General features: G+C 32.7%; 1 protein-coding gene across 1 annotated transcript in view; it reads right to left on the reverse strand.

Annotated features, from left to right (window-relative positions):
• LOC120618456 (sorbin and SH3 domain-containing protein 2-like) overlaps positions 1–14,008 on the reverse strand; it is a 127,121-nt gene that overhangs the window by 86,428 nt on the left and 26,685 nt on the right. The window contains 1 exon segment of the mRNA XM_039882685.1: positions 390–439. Coding sequence (XP_039738619.1) covers positions 390–399 — 10 coding nt within the window. The 5' untranslated portion in view covers positions 400–439.

The raw sequence follows: 14,008 nt of genomic DNA on the forward strand, positions 1-14,008 counted from the left end.
CCTTGTCAATATAAACGATTTATAAATTGGGAGACTTTAAATACTTTCTACTAGAGCAAACTTGCCTTAGACTTTAGCCTATTCTATGAAGAATTTCAAAAGTATGTATGTAAATGACATACTACCTCTTCCTAGGGTTTATAGGAGTTAATTTTAAGATATGATTACAGAAAAAGGGAGTAAGAGTAGATAAAGCCGAAGATTCTACTTTTGATTGTTATAAGATTGGAGCACAAAGACAAAGAAATCAGGTAATGAATTTAGACTGTTCAGCTCATCAGAAAGTCGGTATCACATTTAGGATCAGCAGTGCTAAACTAATGATTTAGGGCCAAGATGATTTTTAGAAAGCAAGGCCAAAAAGTTTACGACTAACAGAGACAGCATACCTGTATTCATTTTGACCTTGGAAGGTATGTTATTAAAGTCTTCGGTTTTCCTGTAGAAAAAAAATGATGCATTAATTTGTTCACTAGCATGTAGAACAAAATATCATGAAAGTGTGATTTGTTTTGTTTTGATTTTGGTGTACCTGTGAGTTAATATCACATCATTGTCTTATTTAAATCAGGGCTTAATAAGGTGGGCAGAACTTATAAATCTATTCAAGTTAAATTTTAATTATTATAGATCCTATGATCACAAACATAAACTTATATTTTTATTTAATTGATGAAATTGGAGAAAAGTTCTCATTTAAAAATTTAAATTTCTTTCACAAACATTTATACTAGTAGGTTTTGTTCTTTAAGCAATAAAAGAATCATTTGTTATTAAGTGTCCTCTTCCAGAACTTTGAAAGGTACCCTGGAGCTTTGAAATAATTATTTTACATTATTTAAGTTATTATATTCAACTTATTACTAGGTCAATTTATTACTAGACAATATTTAATATAGTTAATATATATTTTGAGCAGATAGGGAAGATGAGAATCATTTGGTTTCTTTTTTTATGATGTAGAAAATAAATAGTTACTATAAAACCCATTTCTGTTTCAGTATCAAATACTGTGCTTTTTCCCAGTGAAGTGTTTCATGTATAACAATTTAGATTAATTCATTAGAAATGGTTGGCAAATGGTGCTCGTTGTAGGAAAGAGTTTTTTAATATTGTGTATTATTTATGACATGTGAGATGACTTAGTTCTTTCCCTGGCATATCTCTTAGCCCATTTTTAAAGTTTCTGATTTATATATATACTAAGACCAAAGAGGAAGGATATGCTCTCACAGTAGCAAATCTTATAGGAGTGAAGGTTCTCTGAAAGATGTTTAACCCCAACCATTCTGCCTTTGCTCCTGGGTAGGGCCTATTATTGGATGAACATGAGCTTCCTCAATGCCACATATTGGGTTTTCATGTACATTAGCACTTTAATATCTGATAATTTAAAAAATATATTTATCCCTTATGGACAAGTAGAGATAAGGTTGAAATGAAATCATCTGTCATGATTTTTCAAGAAAGACTTTTGATAGATACATTTTTCTCCAGTCTCTATAAAGAGCACCAAATGAGCTTCCTGGCTTCCTTGTCTTTGTCTGCCCGGGTTCTTGCCTTCTCTTCCTTTCGGACCATTTCTCCTGCCTTCGTATGTTCTGCTCTATTCATTATTTATCATTTCCTTTCAATATGGCCATTGAAGTTCACCTCTGACAGAAAGTCTGCTTTTGTTCATTACTACTGTGAAATTCTAATAATAAAATCAAAACTAAACACCAGTAAATATAATGGTACCTGTCTTGTCTCTCAAGGTGGGGGAAGAAATGGTGAAATAAAATAGCATTAAAACGTACACTTAAATGATGTGAGATATAATTATGAACCAAGAGGAAAATGACTTTATCTTTTCTATGACTAAATTGCATTACTAATAGCTTGGTACTCAACATATACTAAAGCTATGAATATATAGAATGGATATAATCACATTACTGATATTTACCCCATTTTATTTTTTAGAGCTACAAACTGAAAACAATACAGATGATATTCTTGTTTGGTAGTGTTCTGGTATCACCTGATTGTGTTTAGTATCATATTCTTGCCTAGAGCTGCCATGCCCAGTGTCATGCTGTTACAGTAAATTGTTCAGTGAAATTTCATAAATCAATTGTCTTTAACATGTGATTGGGGGGAAAATTTATTATGATGAATTTTATCCCTTATTTTTTAGTGCATGCAAATAAAGAGGCACATCTCCTGCTCTCCCTGCTTTTATCAGGATGCACAGAAAAATGTGGCACATTGCTAAAAACCTCTATTTGGTAACCTTAATACCACCTGTGTTAAAGAGATGCCAGTGAAGCCAGGGAGGAAGGCAGTGGTCAGTGCAGGAGCCTTGAGAAACCTCCATCAAACTGTTTATTTTAATCTCTCAGTAGCAAAACTCTAATATGTTAACCTTAAATGGACAAAATAAATGGAAAAGAAATGCCTCAGGGGATGTCTGTGACCAAGGCTGAGGCAACTGCTAAAACAAGAAGGGATAAACAGTCTCCAGAAAATGAGAACTGTAAGGACATTCCCCAAATTCTACTTTATCACTCCTTTTCAGAACACTATGTTTAAAACTGTTTTAAGTTTTAAAACTGGATGACAGAGTGTTTGGGCTGGAATAATACTGATTGATAAAGAATATATTAATCAGAAGGAAGGTTAACTAACAGAGTACAAAATCCGCTAATGAAAAATAATAATGCTTTTAATTACCAAGTTAGAGAACTAATTGTCAACACTTGTTGCTTGAATTCAACTACAATATTTATAAAATATCCGACACTCAAAAAGTAAAATAGGATTAAGTGGAACGAAGAGAGGCACCACAAATCCTTGAGCTTTTCATCTTTAAAGTGATGTATCTAATTACTTATAACTGTAATTTGTGAGGCTTTTAGACTCTGCATTGTTTTAGATGTCAAAATGTGAAATGACTAACTTCCTAATCAGGGAAGATATATTTTCCAAATTGTTAAAAGAAGAGCCTTAGTGATCGAGCCTTCCAGAAGAACCTGAAACCAAAAGTCTTCTTGGGTGACTAATAAAAATGCATGATTCTACTTCCATTATTTGTGCTAAAGTCATTAATGAATCCATGACTGAGAACTCTCTTTAGACAATTTAAACTAAAACGAATCTAATCTCTTTTGTTCTGTTCTGAAAAAGTGTCTTTGATTGAACTTATATAACAAGAATATGATGCAGATGATTCTGGAAAGCATCAAATTCCTAGAGTGTTTGCATGGTACTAGAAGAGACAGTAGTTCAAGTATTCTCTTAAGTTGCAATTGAACCGGGGCCAAGACAATGATAACTGACAATAAAATTCAGACTACCTGGAACCTTAACAGAGAGTCCACAGAGCAAAGAACGCACTGTGCGTTAGAGCGTCAAAATGATTGTGAACAGATGTGATACTGTATTTACCTAAATTTGGTTCCTGCCAAAGTTGTATAAAAAGGCAACGTTATATTTATATTAATTTGTGAATAGCAATGGATTTGTTTTTTTGTTTGGGTCAGAGCAGCTTCATTCTCAATATGCGTATGGCAATAGAATGTGTTGCTTGTTCACGCATGGGCAACAACATGACTCTGTGTCTATAGTCTTTTAGTTTTGCTTGAATTTCTTTCAATGACCAGACATCTCATTTTATCTTATGGATCAGAGCAGCCTTTTATTCCTAACATGCATTTGACAGTAGATTGGGTCATTTAACTTTTGAATGAGAGTCCTAAGAAGATGTTTGATTGTTCATGCATTGGCACCAACATGACTTTGTGCCCGTAATCTTGTAATTCTGCTTGAATTCCTTTAATTTTCAGGCACCTCATTCTGAAGAGGAGCAGAGGCAAATTCGTTTCTCTGTTTTGACCAAGAATTCTATATGTCTTTATTTTTATAGACTTGAATTAAAACAGCAAGTCCATCTAAAAAATTATAGGACTAAGTTTTAGCTTAGTTAATGTGAGAAGATGCCCAAAGGTTTTTCATGGAATAATTTTAATCCAATACTTGCTATGATTATTCTGAAATTAATATATAAACTATTCACAGTTTATATATTATTCAGAAGAAAGGACACACAGTCTAAGTGGTATGAAAATATTAAGCGATGTTAAATTTTTTTAGAGATAAATTAGAAGTGCAAGAATTAACAAATGATGTATATTAAGGTTAATCACCAAATTTTAACCTGAATTTACTTTGAAATGGGGTCATGTGTACCACTCTTTCTGGATAAACTACCCTGAGTGATTGGTGCCTTTGTCTTTTTGTCTCTCTGCCTCTGACACTTTCTCTCTCTCTCTCTCTCTCTCTCTCTGACTGGGGTAGGATTAGAAGTATTCAGAAGTGCCAAATGATTTCACTTTTTAATTATAGTCAAATAACTTAATTTAGATTGATGACATTCATTTTTATTTATCTTTTCTAATACTATATCAAATATGCTGCTTTGAAATTTTCACAGGAAATACCCCCAAGTAGTTTATTTTGTCCTCTAAAGTCCCTGCATTTAGAAACATAAGAGTCCACCTCAGCCCCTTTTCTGAACAGTTTCTCTGAATTGACAGCAAGAATATGATGCCAACTCAGAGATTCTTTTTGCCTCTGAGTGGGTGGTATAAACCATCACAGTCAACAGTGAGGGTATGGCTGTCCATGCTTGGCCTCCACATAAGAATTCTAAATTCCTCCCACCATTCCTGAGATAATGGTGCTTGAAGATGGGTCCCTAGTAATCAGGAACCAAATTATCCACAGCATTTATACGTGAGTGCTGGGGTCAGGACATATTCAACATAATTTCTAGGAATAAAATAGGAAGAAATCACCATGAACAGTGAAGATCAAAAGCACATGAGACCATTGATTATTTTCATAGGGATATACAAAGTATTCTTTTTGATTGTACCAAATTTCCTGATACCTGGAAAAATTTCCTGAAGAAGAGCTCTGAATGTTATTCAAAGAAACTAGCAATTTTCCTTTTGAGTCTTTGCAAATGCTAAGCTAGTCGAAATAATTACAGATATTCCCTCAAGACTATACTGGTTAGAAGAAGTCAATCACCTAGTAGAAAATTCTCTTTCTGATGCTATTCCAAAGCCTCAAAGCCTGTGATTCACTTCTCTTGTTTAACTATAAAAGAATCCTGACTTCTTTACACATTAAATTGTTGTGAGATTTAATATTGCACTAGTATCTTACGTTCATGGTATACTTTACTTTTATATTGTAATGTTTAAGGATGATTATAAAATACATCTAAATACTTACAAATGCATCTTTTTTCTAGGATGAGAATTTTTATAACTTTATAGTACAGTACTAGAAAAATTTCATTGGCTTCTATTATGTAAACGAAAAACTAAATGAATTCCTAATGAAAGTAAATTAGATACCTAACGGGAGTCTGGCGATTTGGGCACATTGTCAGACATATGAGAAATTAGAATATAGGAACACATGCTCTAGGAGAACTGAATAGTGTTGCAAGGGTATTTAGGTCATAGACTCAGGCAAACTTGGATTCAGATCCCAGTTCTGCCATATCTGACATCTAAATGATTTATACCATTGTCATTATCATTTTCTTCATCAGTAAGAATAGCAGTAGGATCAAACCTATCCTCACTGGGAGGCCCCACTGCAGCAAACCATCCCCAATCCTGCAAACCATTCCCATTCACCAATATTTCCAAAAGTATGATGCAGATCTTTACCTTTGATTGAGTCTTGAGAAAATCTAGACTTTCTTGAAAATCCATGGGGCATTATTTTATTTTTTTATATTGAAATGAGCAATTACAGTTTATTAGGTTGATTTGTATGTATTTTCCTATCTTCCAAATATCCCACACCCAACTTAGCAACATAATGGAATTGAAAAGGAATTCTGCCTTCCAGGAGTTTTCTTTCTTCCTTAAACAGAGCTGTATTTTAGCTGACGCTTCTCCCCCTTCCCTCCCCATGCCAGTAAACAAGAGGAGACAGACCTAAAGAAATAGTTGAATCAAATACTTGCCTCCTAGCCCTGCAAAGTCGATGCTAGTGAATGTAAAGAAAAGTGACACTTAAAGGTTGTGACAATTAGTCTTTTAAACAAACTTGTTCATTACCTTTGACAGTTTATAACCCAAGGTAATGGCTGGAGTAAAGAGATGTCTGTAAAATGTCACATAAAGAACTGTGTGACAAATTGCAGGGTGATAACATCCTGATATCAGCCATTCCTATTTAGTTTGCGAAGTGAAAGTATCTCTCTTTCTCTCTACCATTGTATAGAGTACCATAAATTAAAATTTAGAGGAGCAAATCATTGATCATTTAAAAGAACCATTTACTTCTACCTTTCCAATTTGTAAGAATTAAAACTGTCTCTATTTGTAGATGACATGATATATATACAGCAAATCCTAAAGACACCACCAAAAATTAGAACTAATAAACAAATTCAGGAAAGTAGCAGGATAAAGAAACAATATGGAAAATCAGTTTAATCTCTATACACTAATAATGAAATATCAGAAAGAGAAATTAATAAAACAATCTCATTTACAATTGTATCAAAAAGAATAAAATATCTAGGAATAAATTTAACCAAGGAGGTGAAAGATCTGTACACTGAAAACTAAAAGACATTGATGAAAGATATGGAAGAAGACATAAATAAATAGAAAAATAGTCTGTGCTCATAGATTAGAAGAATTAACATTGTTAAAATGTCCACACTACCAAAATAATCTTCCAATTCAATATGGTCCTTATCAAAATTTCAATGGCATTTTTCATAAAAATAGGACAATTCTATAATTTATATGGAACCACAAAAGATCCTGAATAGCCAAAACAATATTGAGAAAGAGGCATCATACTTTCCGATTTCAAACTATACTACAATGTTATAGTAATCAAAAAGTATGATATTGGCATAAGAGAACACACACGTAGATCACTGGAACAGAAGAGAGACTAGAAAGAAACACACACACACACACACAGACACACACACACACACACACACACACACACACGTATTTAATTTACAACAAAAGAGCCAAGAATATACAATAGAGAAAGGATAGTCTCTTCAATAAATGATGCTGAGAAAACCAGACAGCCACATGTAAAAGAATTAAATAGATCCCAATGTAACCATACACAAAAATTAACTAAAAATGGATTAAAAAACCTGAACATAAACTCTGAAACCATAAAATTCCTAGAACAAAACATAGGAAGTAGTCTCTCTGACATAGGTCTTGGTGATAATTTTTGGGCAACAAAAGCAAAAATAAACAGTTGGAGTAACATCAAACTAAAAACTGTACAGCAAAAGAAATCATCAACAAAAGGAAAAAGCAACCTACAGAATAGGAGAAGATATTTTCAAATCATATATTTGATAAAGGGTTAATATCCAAAATATATATAACATTCATAGAACCCAATAAATAGCAAGATAAGACAAACAAATGAACAAACAAACAAAAATTTGATTAAAAAATAGAGAGAGGAACTGAATAGGCATTTTTCCAAAGAAGATGTACAAATGATCAACAGGCACATGGAAAAGTGCTCAACATAACTAATCAGCAGGGAAATTCAGATCAAAACCATGATGAGATGTTACCTCACCCCTGTTAGAATGGCTATCATCAAAAAGACAAAAAATAACAAATGTTGGTGAGAATGTGGAGAAAAGGAAACCTTTGTACATTGTTGGTAATAAACTGGTACAGCCACTATGGAAAACAATATAAAGTTTCCTCAAGAAAAAAAAAAAGAAAAGAAGAAAGAAACGAAAAGACATTTTAAGAGATGTATCCAAAGGGAATAGAAACAGGATCTCAAAGAGATACCTGCACTCCCATGTTCACTGTAGCATTATTTATAATAGCCAATATATGAAAATAACCTAAATGTCCATCAACAGATGAATAGATAAATAAGATGTGGCATATATACATATCATATCATACATATCATATCATACATACCATATGAATATATATATTTATATTTACAAAAGAATATTACTCAGCCATTAGAAGAAAGGAAATCCTTCCATTTGTGACAGTGTGGTGGACCTTGAAGGCATTACACAAGTAAAATAACTCAAGAGAAAAATACTACATGGTATAACTTATACATGGAATCTTCAAAAGAAAAAAAGTCAAATTCATAGAAACAGAGAGTAGAAAAGTGGTTGCCAGGGGCTGGAGTAGTAGGGGAAATTGGGAGAGATTGGTAAAAGGGAACAAACTTTCAGTTATAAGGTCTGAGGATCAAAACTATAACATGATGACTATAATTGATAACACTGTATTGTATAATTGAAATTTGCTAAGAGAATAGAACTTAAATGTTTTCACCAAAAAAAAAAAAAGAGTAATATGTGAGGTCATCAATATGTTAACTGACTAGAGGGAGGGAGTCTTTTCACAATGTATACACACATCAAATCACCACGATGCATACTTTAAATATCTTACAATTTTATAGGTCAATTATACCTTCCATACAGTTGAAATTTAAATATGTTAGTAAATGATGTTCAATGTAAAACAACAACAAAAAAGAACCTTTAAAAAAATTGAGCTTTGCTAAGTTTCCTCCAGCTTTTAATTTGAAAACCTTTTATTTTAATTTTATGTATTGATATTACAAATATTCTGATATAAAAGGAAATTATATAATCTAGTTTAGTTTTGCATATGTCATACTTAGATTTTAAGTAGAAGCAAACATTAAATCCTCCGGTAGGAATAGGGAAGTATCATTTTATGTACCTGTGTTTCTTTTTTAAATTCCAACATCTGAGAAGGACCTTAGATCAATCATCTTATTTCTGAGATTAGTCATTTCAGGATAAGAGAAATGACTGCTTCAAGATCAAATAGTAACAAGTTGACACTCAACAGTGGCTTAGCTTTCTCAGCTGTTAGCGAAGAACTGTTGGCTTTAAGGCATCTTAAAATGTCATTTGAAATAAAGATAATTCTCCTTAACACATTACAGCATGGCACTTAATTAAGTGTTGAATCATATATGGCAGGGTTTAGAAAAAAGAACAAAATATCAAGAGAAAGTGTGGTGGGAAGCTAAACTGGTTGATAAAAAATTAAGGGCTGTTAACAGAGGAGCATATTTATTATTTTAAGACTAATACATGGAAATAATGATTGCTTATGATAAGGATTCATTTTGCCCAATTACTGCACAAATCTAAATGGAAAACATTATTTAGATTTAAGCCCAGACCAATAGCTATTTCTATTTTTTCAGAACCACAGAGTTTTCAGTTAATAAGTATATTTATTTCAATATATTTCCATGGCAATGCTATTTTATGAAGTGACTGTAGTTAAATAATCCTATTTATTGTTAATTGGCTATTAAAGAAACAGTCACATTTTTCTTCTGATTTAACACACCTGCTTCCTGAACACCTGAAATAATGTTTATATAAAACTTGGCAATGTCAGAGGCCATTGTATATGGCCAGTATTATTATAAAGTTGTATTTATATGTGTCTCAGATATGAAATGGTAAAACTCACTTGCTCTGTGGAATTTAAATTTGGGGGGAGGGAAGTGGTACAGATTTGCTACAGTTTGGTCTTTTAGTCTTCAAAATTAATATTTCTTTTACAAAGTTTATCTAGAATGAAAATGTGTATTAAATCACTTTGCATACATCTTAAGGTAATTTGACTAGTTTTAGAAAATCCAAGAAGGAAAATAATGGGCCAATGGAGGAAAACATTGTCTTTGAAGAAATTCTGAATTATTAACACTTGAAACTTCTGGTATTTTTGTTGAACAGTGGACAGTTTAGGACACTGTTCATTTGGATCTAATAAAAATAGGTCATAAAGATAGATATTTTCATTGTTAAAATTATTTGCTTCTGGTATCAGAAAGGTAATATTATTATCATTTATATACTTCTACTCCTTTGGAGAGCAAAAATGGCTCATTAGATTTTAGCAAGAAATTTGTGCTATCTGTAAAAGTGTTAGGTGAAATCACAGGTGAATGAAAAATCATTTTCAGAAGTGCCTTTCCCTGGCTGTGTGTCTTTAATATTTTTATTTTGGCGAAAAATAGGGTGGCATGCTTATCAATTCTACAGAAAGCATACACATGAGGAAGTTATAGGTAATAAGGAAAAAAGACAGATTGATAGGCTGAATTAAACTTTAATGGGGATAAATAAAAAGTCCTGCAATTTGGATAAACCAGATTGACTTATCAAAACTTTATTTGAACTAAATCTTGGGATTTTAGTAGACTACGAGAGTTCAGTGTGATGTAGTTGTTTAAAAACATAATTAAATCAATAAATAAATGAACGGTGGTTGTATAAATCAAGGAAAATTATGGTCCCACTTTCGGACATGTTGGATCTTTGTTGCCTCAAATTAAAAATGTTCTCTTTTTGTGTTTTTCCATGAACTAGCTTGGCATGGATGTGACTCTCTACCCAAGCTTTAGAGGCTATCACTGAATGCTGAAAGGAGTCTAGGTGAGGTCACTGAGTGATCTGGTGGAAAGACTAGAGTGAGCTAGCTGCCAGGTGAGTGTTAGCAGCAGTAAGAAAAATAATTGACATGTACCCTGATTTTTTTTTTTTTCTTTCATCTCAGAGAAATCATCTCAGTGGCTTTTAGGGATAATGCTCTTAAATAATCCAAATTTATGCATTGCATTAACAGGAAGACAAATGGATAACAGTTGTAACTGGAAGTTTCAATATTCCCTTAAAATGTACCTGAATTTAGAAAACATGATATGTTTGATACTTTCTCGGTGCTGTTTTTAACAGTTTGGTTTACAACTCTCATCAAAAAGGAGGTAAGAGTCTAGAGCTAAGTGCTTTAAGACTTCTGAATTATACAACAAAATGGGGATTGATATCTATTGCCCTTTTGTTCAGCAAAATGCCAACCTAAATAACCTCGCTTCTAGTTCTTACCCAACTCACATGTTCCCAGCATTCTTCATTTTTCATACCTAATATAGTCCTCATACCCTGCCACTATTTAAAGCTAAAACTTTCACTCAATACACCAAAAATAGTCAAAGAAAACAACATACAAATTTATACTTAAATGATATATTGGAGAACTAGTGAAAACTTACTTGAACAAAGATTTTGTTGTTCAATAATACCCTTGCTTATTTGACGTAGTTGCTAAATCTAGAAATGGTCGAAACGCTTTTTAAGATGACTGTTGGGTATACTTTAACATATGTAGTTAAATCTTATTTGATTTACTCTTTACTAGTCTTTAAAAAATTTTTATCTCTGAAAACAAGCTCTCTACTTTCTTCCTTTGACCCTGGACTTCTGTTGCTCTTTGTAAAGCAGAAAAGATTTCATCCTGACTTCCCAAATGCAGGACAAGAACTCTTTCAAGAAAGGCTGGTTTCCACAGAGTGGACTGTGGCATGGGGTCATGACCTTAAAGACCCAGCCTAGGCATTTTGTTCACTGGACTCTACTGTTCCACTTCAGGTTCACATGCAGAGTTTATGTCTGCATAGACACCCCCATGACAAATATCTGATACTCATTGACTTCGATATTATTTCTTTTTTAAGGGAAAACAAAATCATTTTCTCATTTCTCTTGCAGCATTTGGTAATGGAAAACTGATTCTAAGAAATATGTTTGAGGAGACTAATCACTTTTCAATAATACATAGAAAATTTCTAATATAAAAACTCATTACTGCTGGGATGTAGGCTATCTACCCTTCCTTTGTCAGAGTTAAGGGTAAGACAATGTAGCTCATCATATTGTAATATGTAAATATATCAAATCGACATGTTGTATACCCTAAACTTACACAATGTTATATGTAAACTATATCTCAATTCAAAAAGAAAAAGAAAAAGAAAAAGAAAAGAAAATGTCGCTCATATTGGGAGGGAGAAAAAGATTATGGATGGGCCAGAAAGTTAGCAACTTTCTTTCTTGTGGGAGTGTCAATCTCTAAAGTGTACACATATGCTCATTCAATAGCTAGTAAGCGGCAAAGTCAGGATTCAAGTCTCGTGTATGAATGTGTGCATGGGCAAATCACTGCATTTCTTTGGGCTTGAGCTTTTGACTTATAAAATGAAAGGCTAGTTTTAAAATTCAAAAGTCTCTAAGGTCCTTTTATGGTCTGAAATTTCCCTCAATCAAAGAAGGGCATATTTAGTTGACAAAAATTTATTTGGTTTACATACAAACCAATATGCTTACTAACGTAATGGTAACATATATCGAGCAGACTCCAATGGAAGTCAATATTTTAATGACTCACTTACATATTATAATTAAGAAACAAACTTTTAAAGATCTGTATTTCTAATAACATCAGAATGAGATAGATCTGCAATTGGCATGAGTCCAAGACACCATTTAAGGCTGCTTCCTGTTAGTTGCCTAGTTCACTTAACTACAGAACTGAGAGCTATAGAACTCTCACAATAGAATATGGCTTCCCATATTATCTCAAGTGCTCTTCAACTGAGATTATCCATTTCATGATTTCACATTGCTTAAAATAACACCCATTTTCTAAATCTTCATCAAAACAATTTGTATAAAAATAAACTTTACTCAATAAATTTCAATCATCACCTTTTTAAAAGCCATTTTTCATCATGGATGGTGTCGTGGTGGTAGAGATATTGAAGGGTGACAAGAAACAGTGATTTTTTGTTTCTATTAGAATTTGCAGAAAAGAAGACCTTCAAAACACATAGGTCATAAATGCAGCTTTGCATTCCAAATGTTACATTCTTTTGCATATCTCATATTTCAAAGAATAAAGTCTATTGACGAAAAGCTAAAAGATCTAAGCACATTGTGTTCCAATATTTTCATTACATTTTCTTACTGGCTAAATCAGTCATGTCATCACTTGCTAAATTACAATAGCATGGGAAGTACAGTGACATTTCAAGTTATTTTTCATGTGGATGACTGCCAAAGTCTTATTTATGACCCACAGAACTTTCAATCAACCTGTTGTTCCTCTTTTCAGAAGTTTTGGAATTAGAAGGTTTACTAAACATAATTTATGTTTTAATATATGGGACTATTTTTAAGTCAACTATGTGATAAACGTATCAGTAATTTAAAATGATTGAGAAAGAAAAATTAGGGAGAAGTATGAATTATGAAAAATTTGTAACAAAGCAATTTATTTTCCTTCTAAAAATTTAGATTAACTGTAGGTCCAGGAAATAATGCCCCAAATGAGTCCTTTGGGGTTGTCATATTTTGATGAACACATAAGAATTATGTGACATCAACTTACACTGTAGTAAATGTTTCAAAAGGCTCATTTTCTGTAGTTTAACTATTCATGCTAGCATTTTGCTTAAGAACCTAGCTTTTAATGTCATTAAAAGTATACAACAGCCTAGATCTTCATCGAATTATCTCAAATTCTAACTTAGTATGTCAAAATTGGTCAAAATTAAAATTCAAATATAATTCATATTTATTTCCCAATTTATGCTGGATTTGTGATATTCCCCCCTCCCCAAATTTCAACCCATTTTTCCAGTATTCCCTGCTCCAAAGAATGGCACCATTCATTTATTATTTAATTTATTAATTCAATAATCAAAAATTGTGAGAGCCGGTCATAGTATAAGCAGAATCTTGACATTTCCCTCTCCCTCAACTACATATATTTTGAGAACAGGAGCCATTTAGCTATGGAAGGGACAATATACTTCTATCATGGCTCCACTGTTCATTTGACCAAAAAATGTGGATAAGAAAGAATAAACCTTTTTAGTTCTCTGGATTTTTACATAGGCCAAATACAGGTTAAGCTTAGTTTAACACCCAGAATCAGGGAAATGGGAGCACATGACAGTTAATGGTGATACAGGGAGCAATACCATTGTTTCATGTCTCCATGACAACAATGAACACTAAACAGATGATCTTCCAGGGGTCTATAGGTAGGGAGAAAAAGCAACACAA

The sequence above is a fragment of the Pteropus medius genome, unplaced genomic scaffold (assembly GCF_902729225.1).
Source record: "Pteropus medius unplaced genomic scaffold, Ma_sr-lr_union100, whole genome shotgun sequence".
NCBI lineage: Eukaryota > Metazoa > Chordata > Mammalia > Chiroptera > Pteropodidae > Pteropus > Pteropus medius.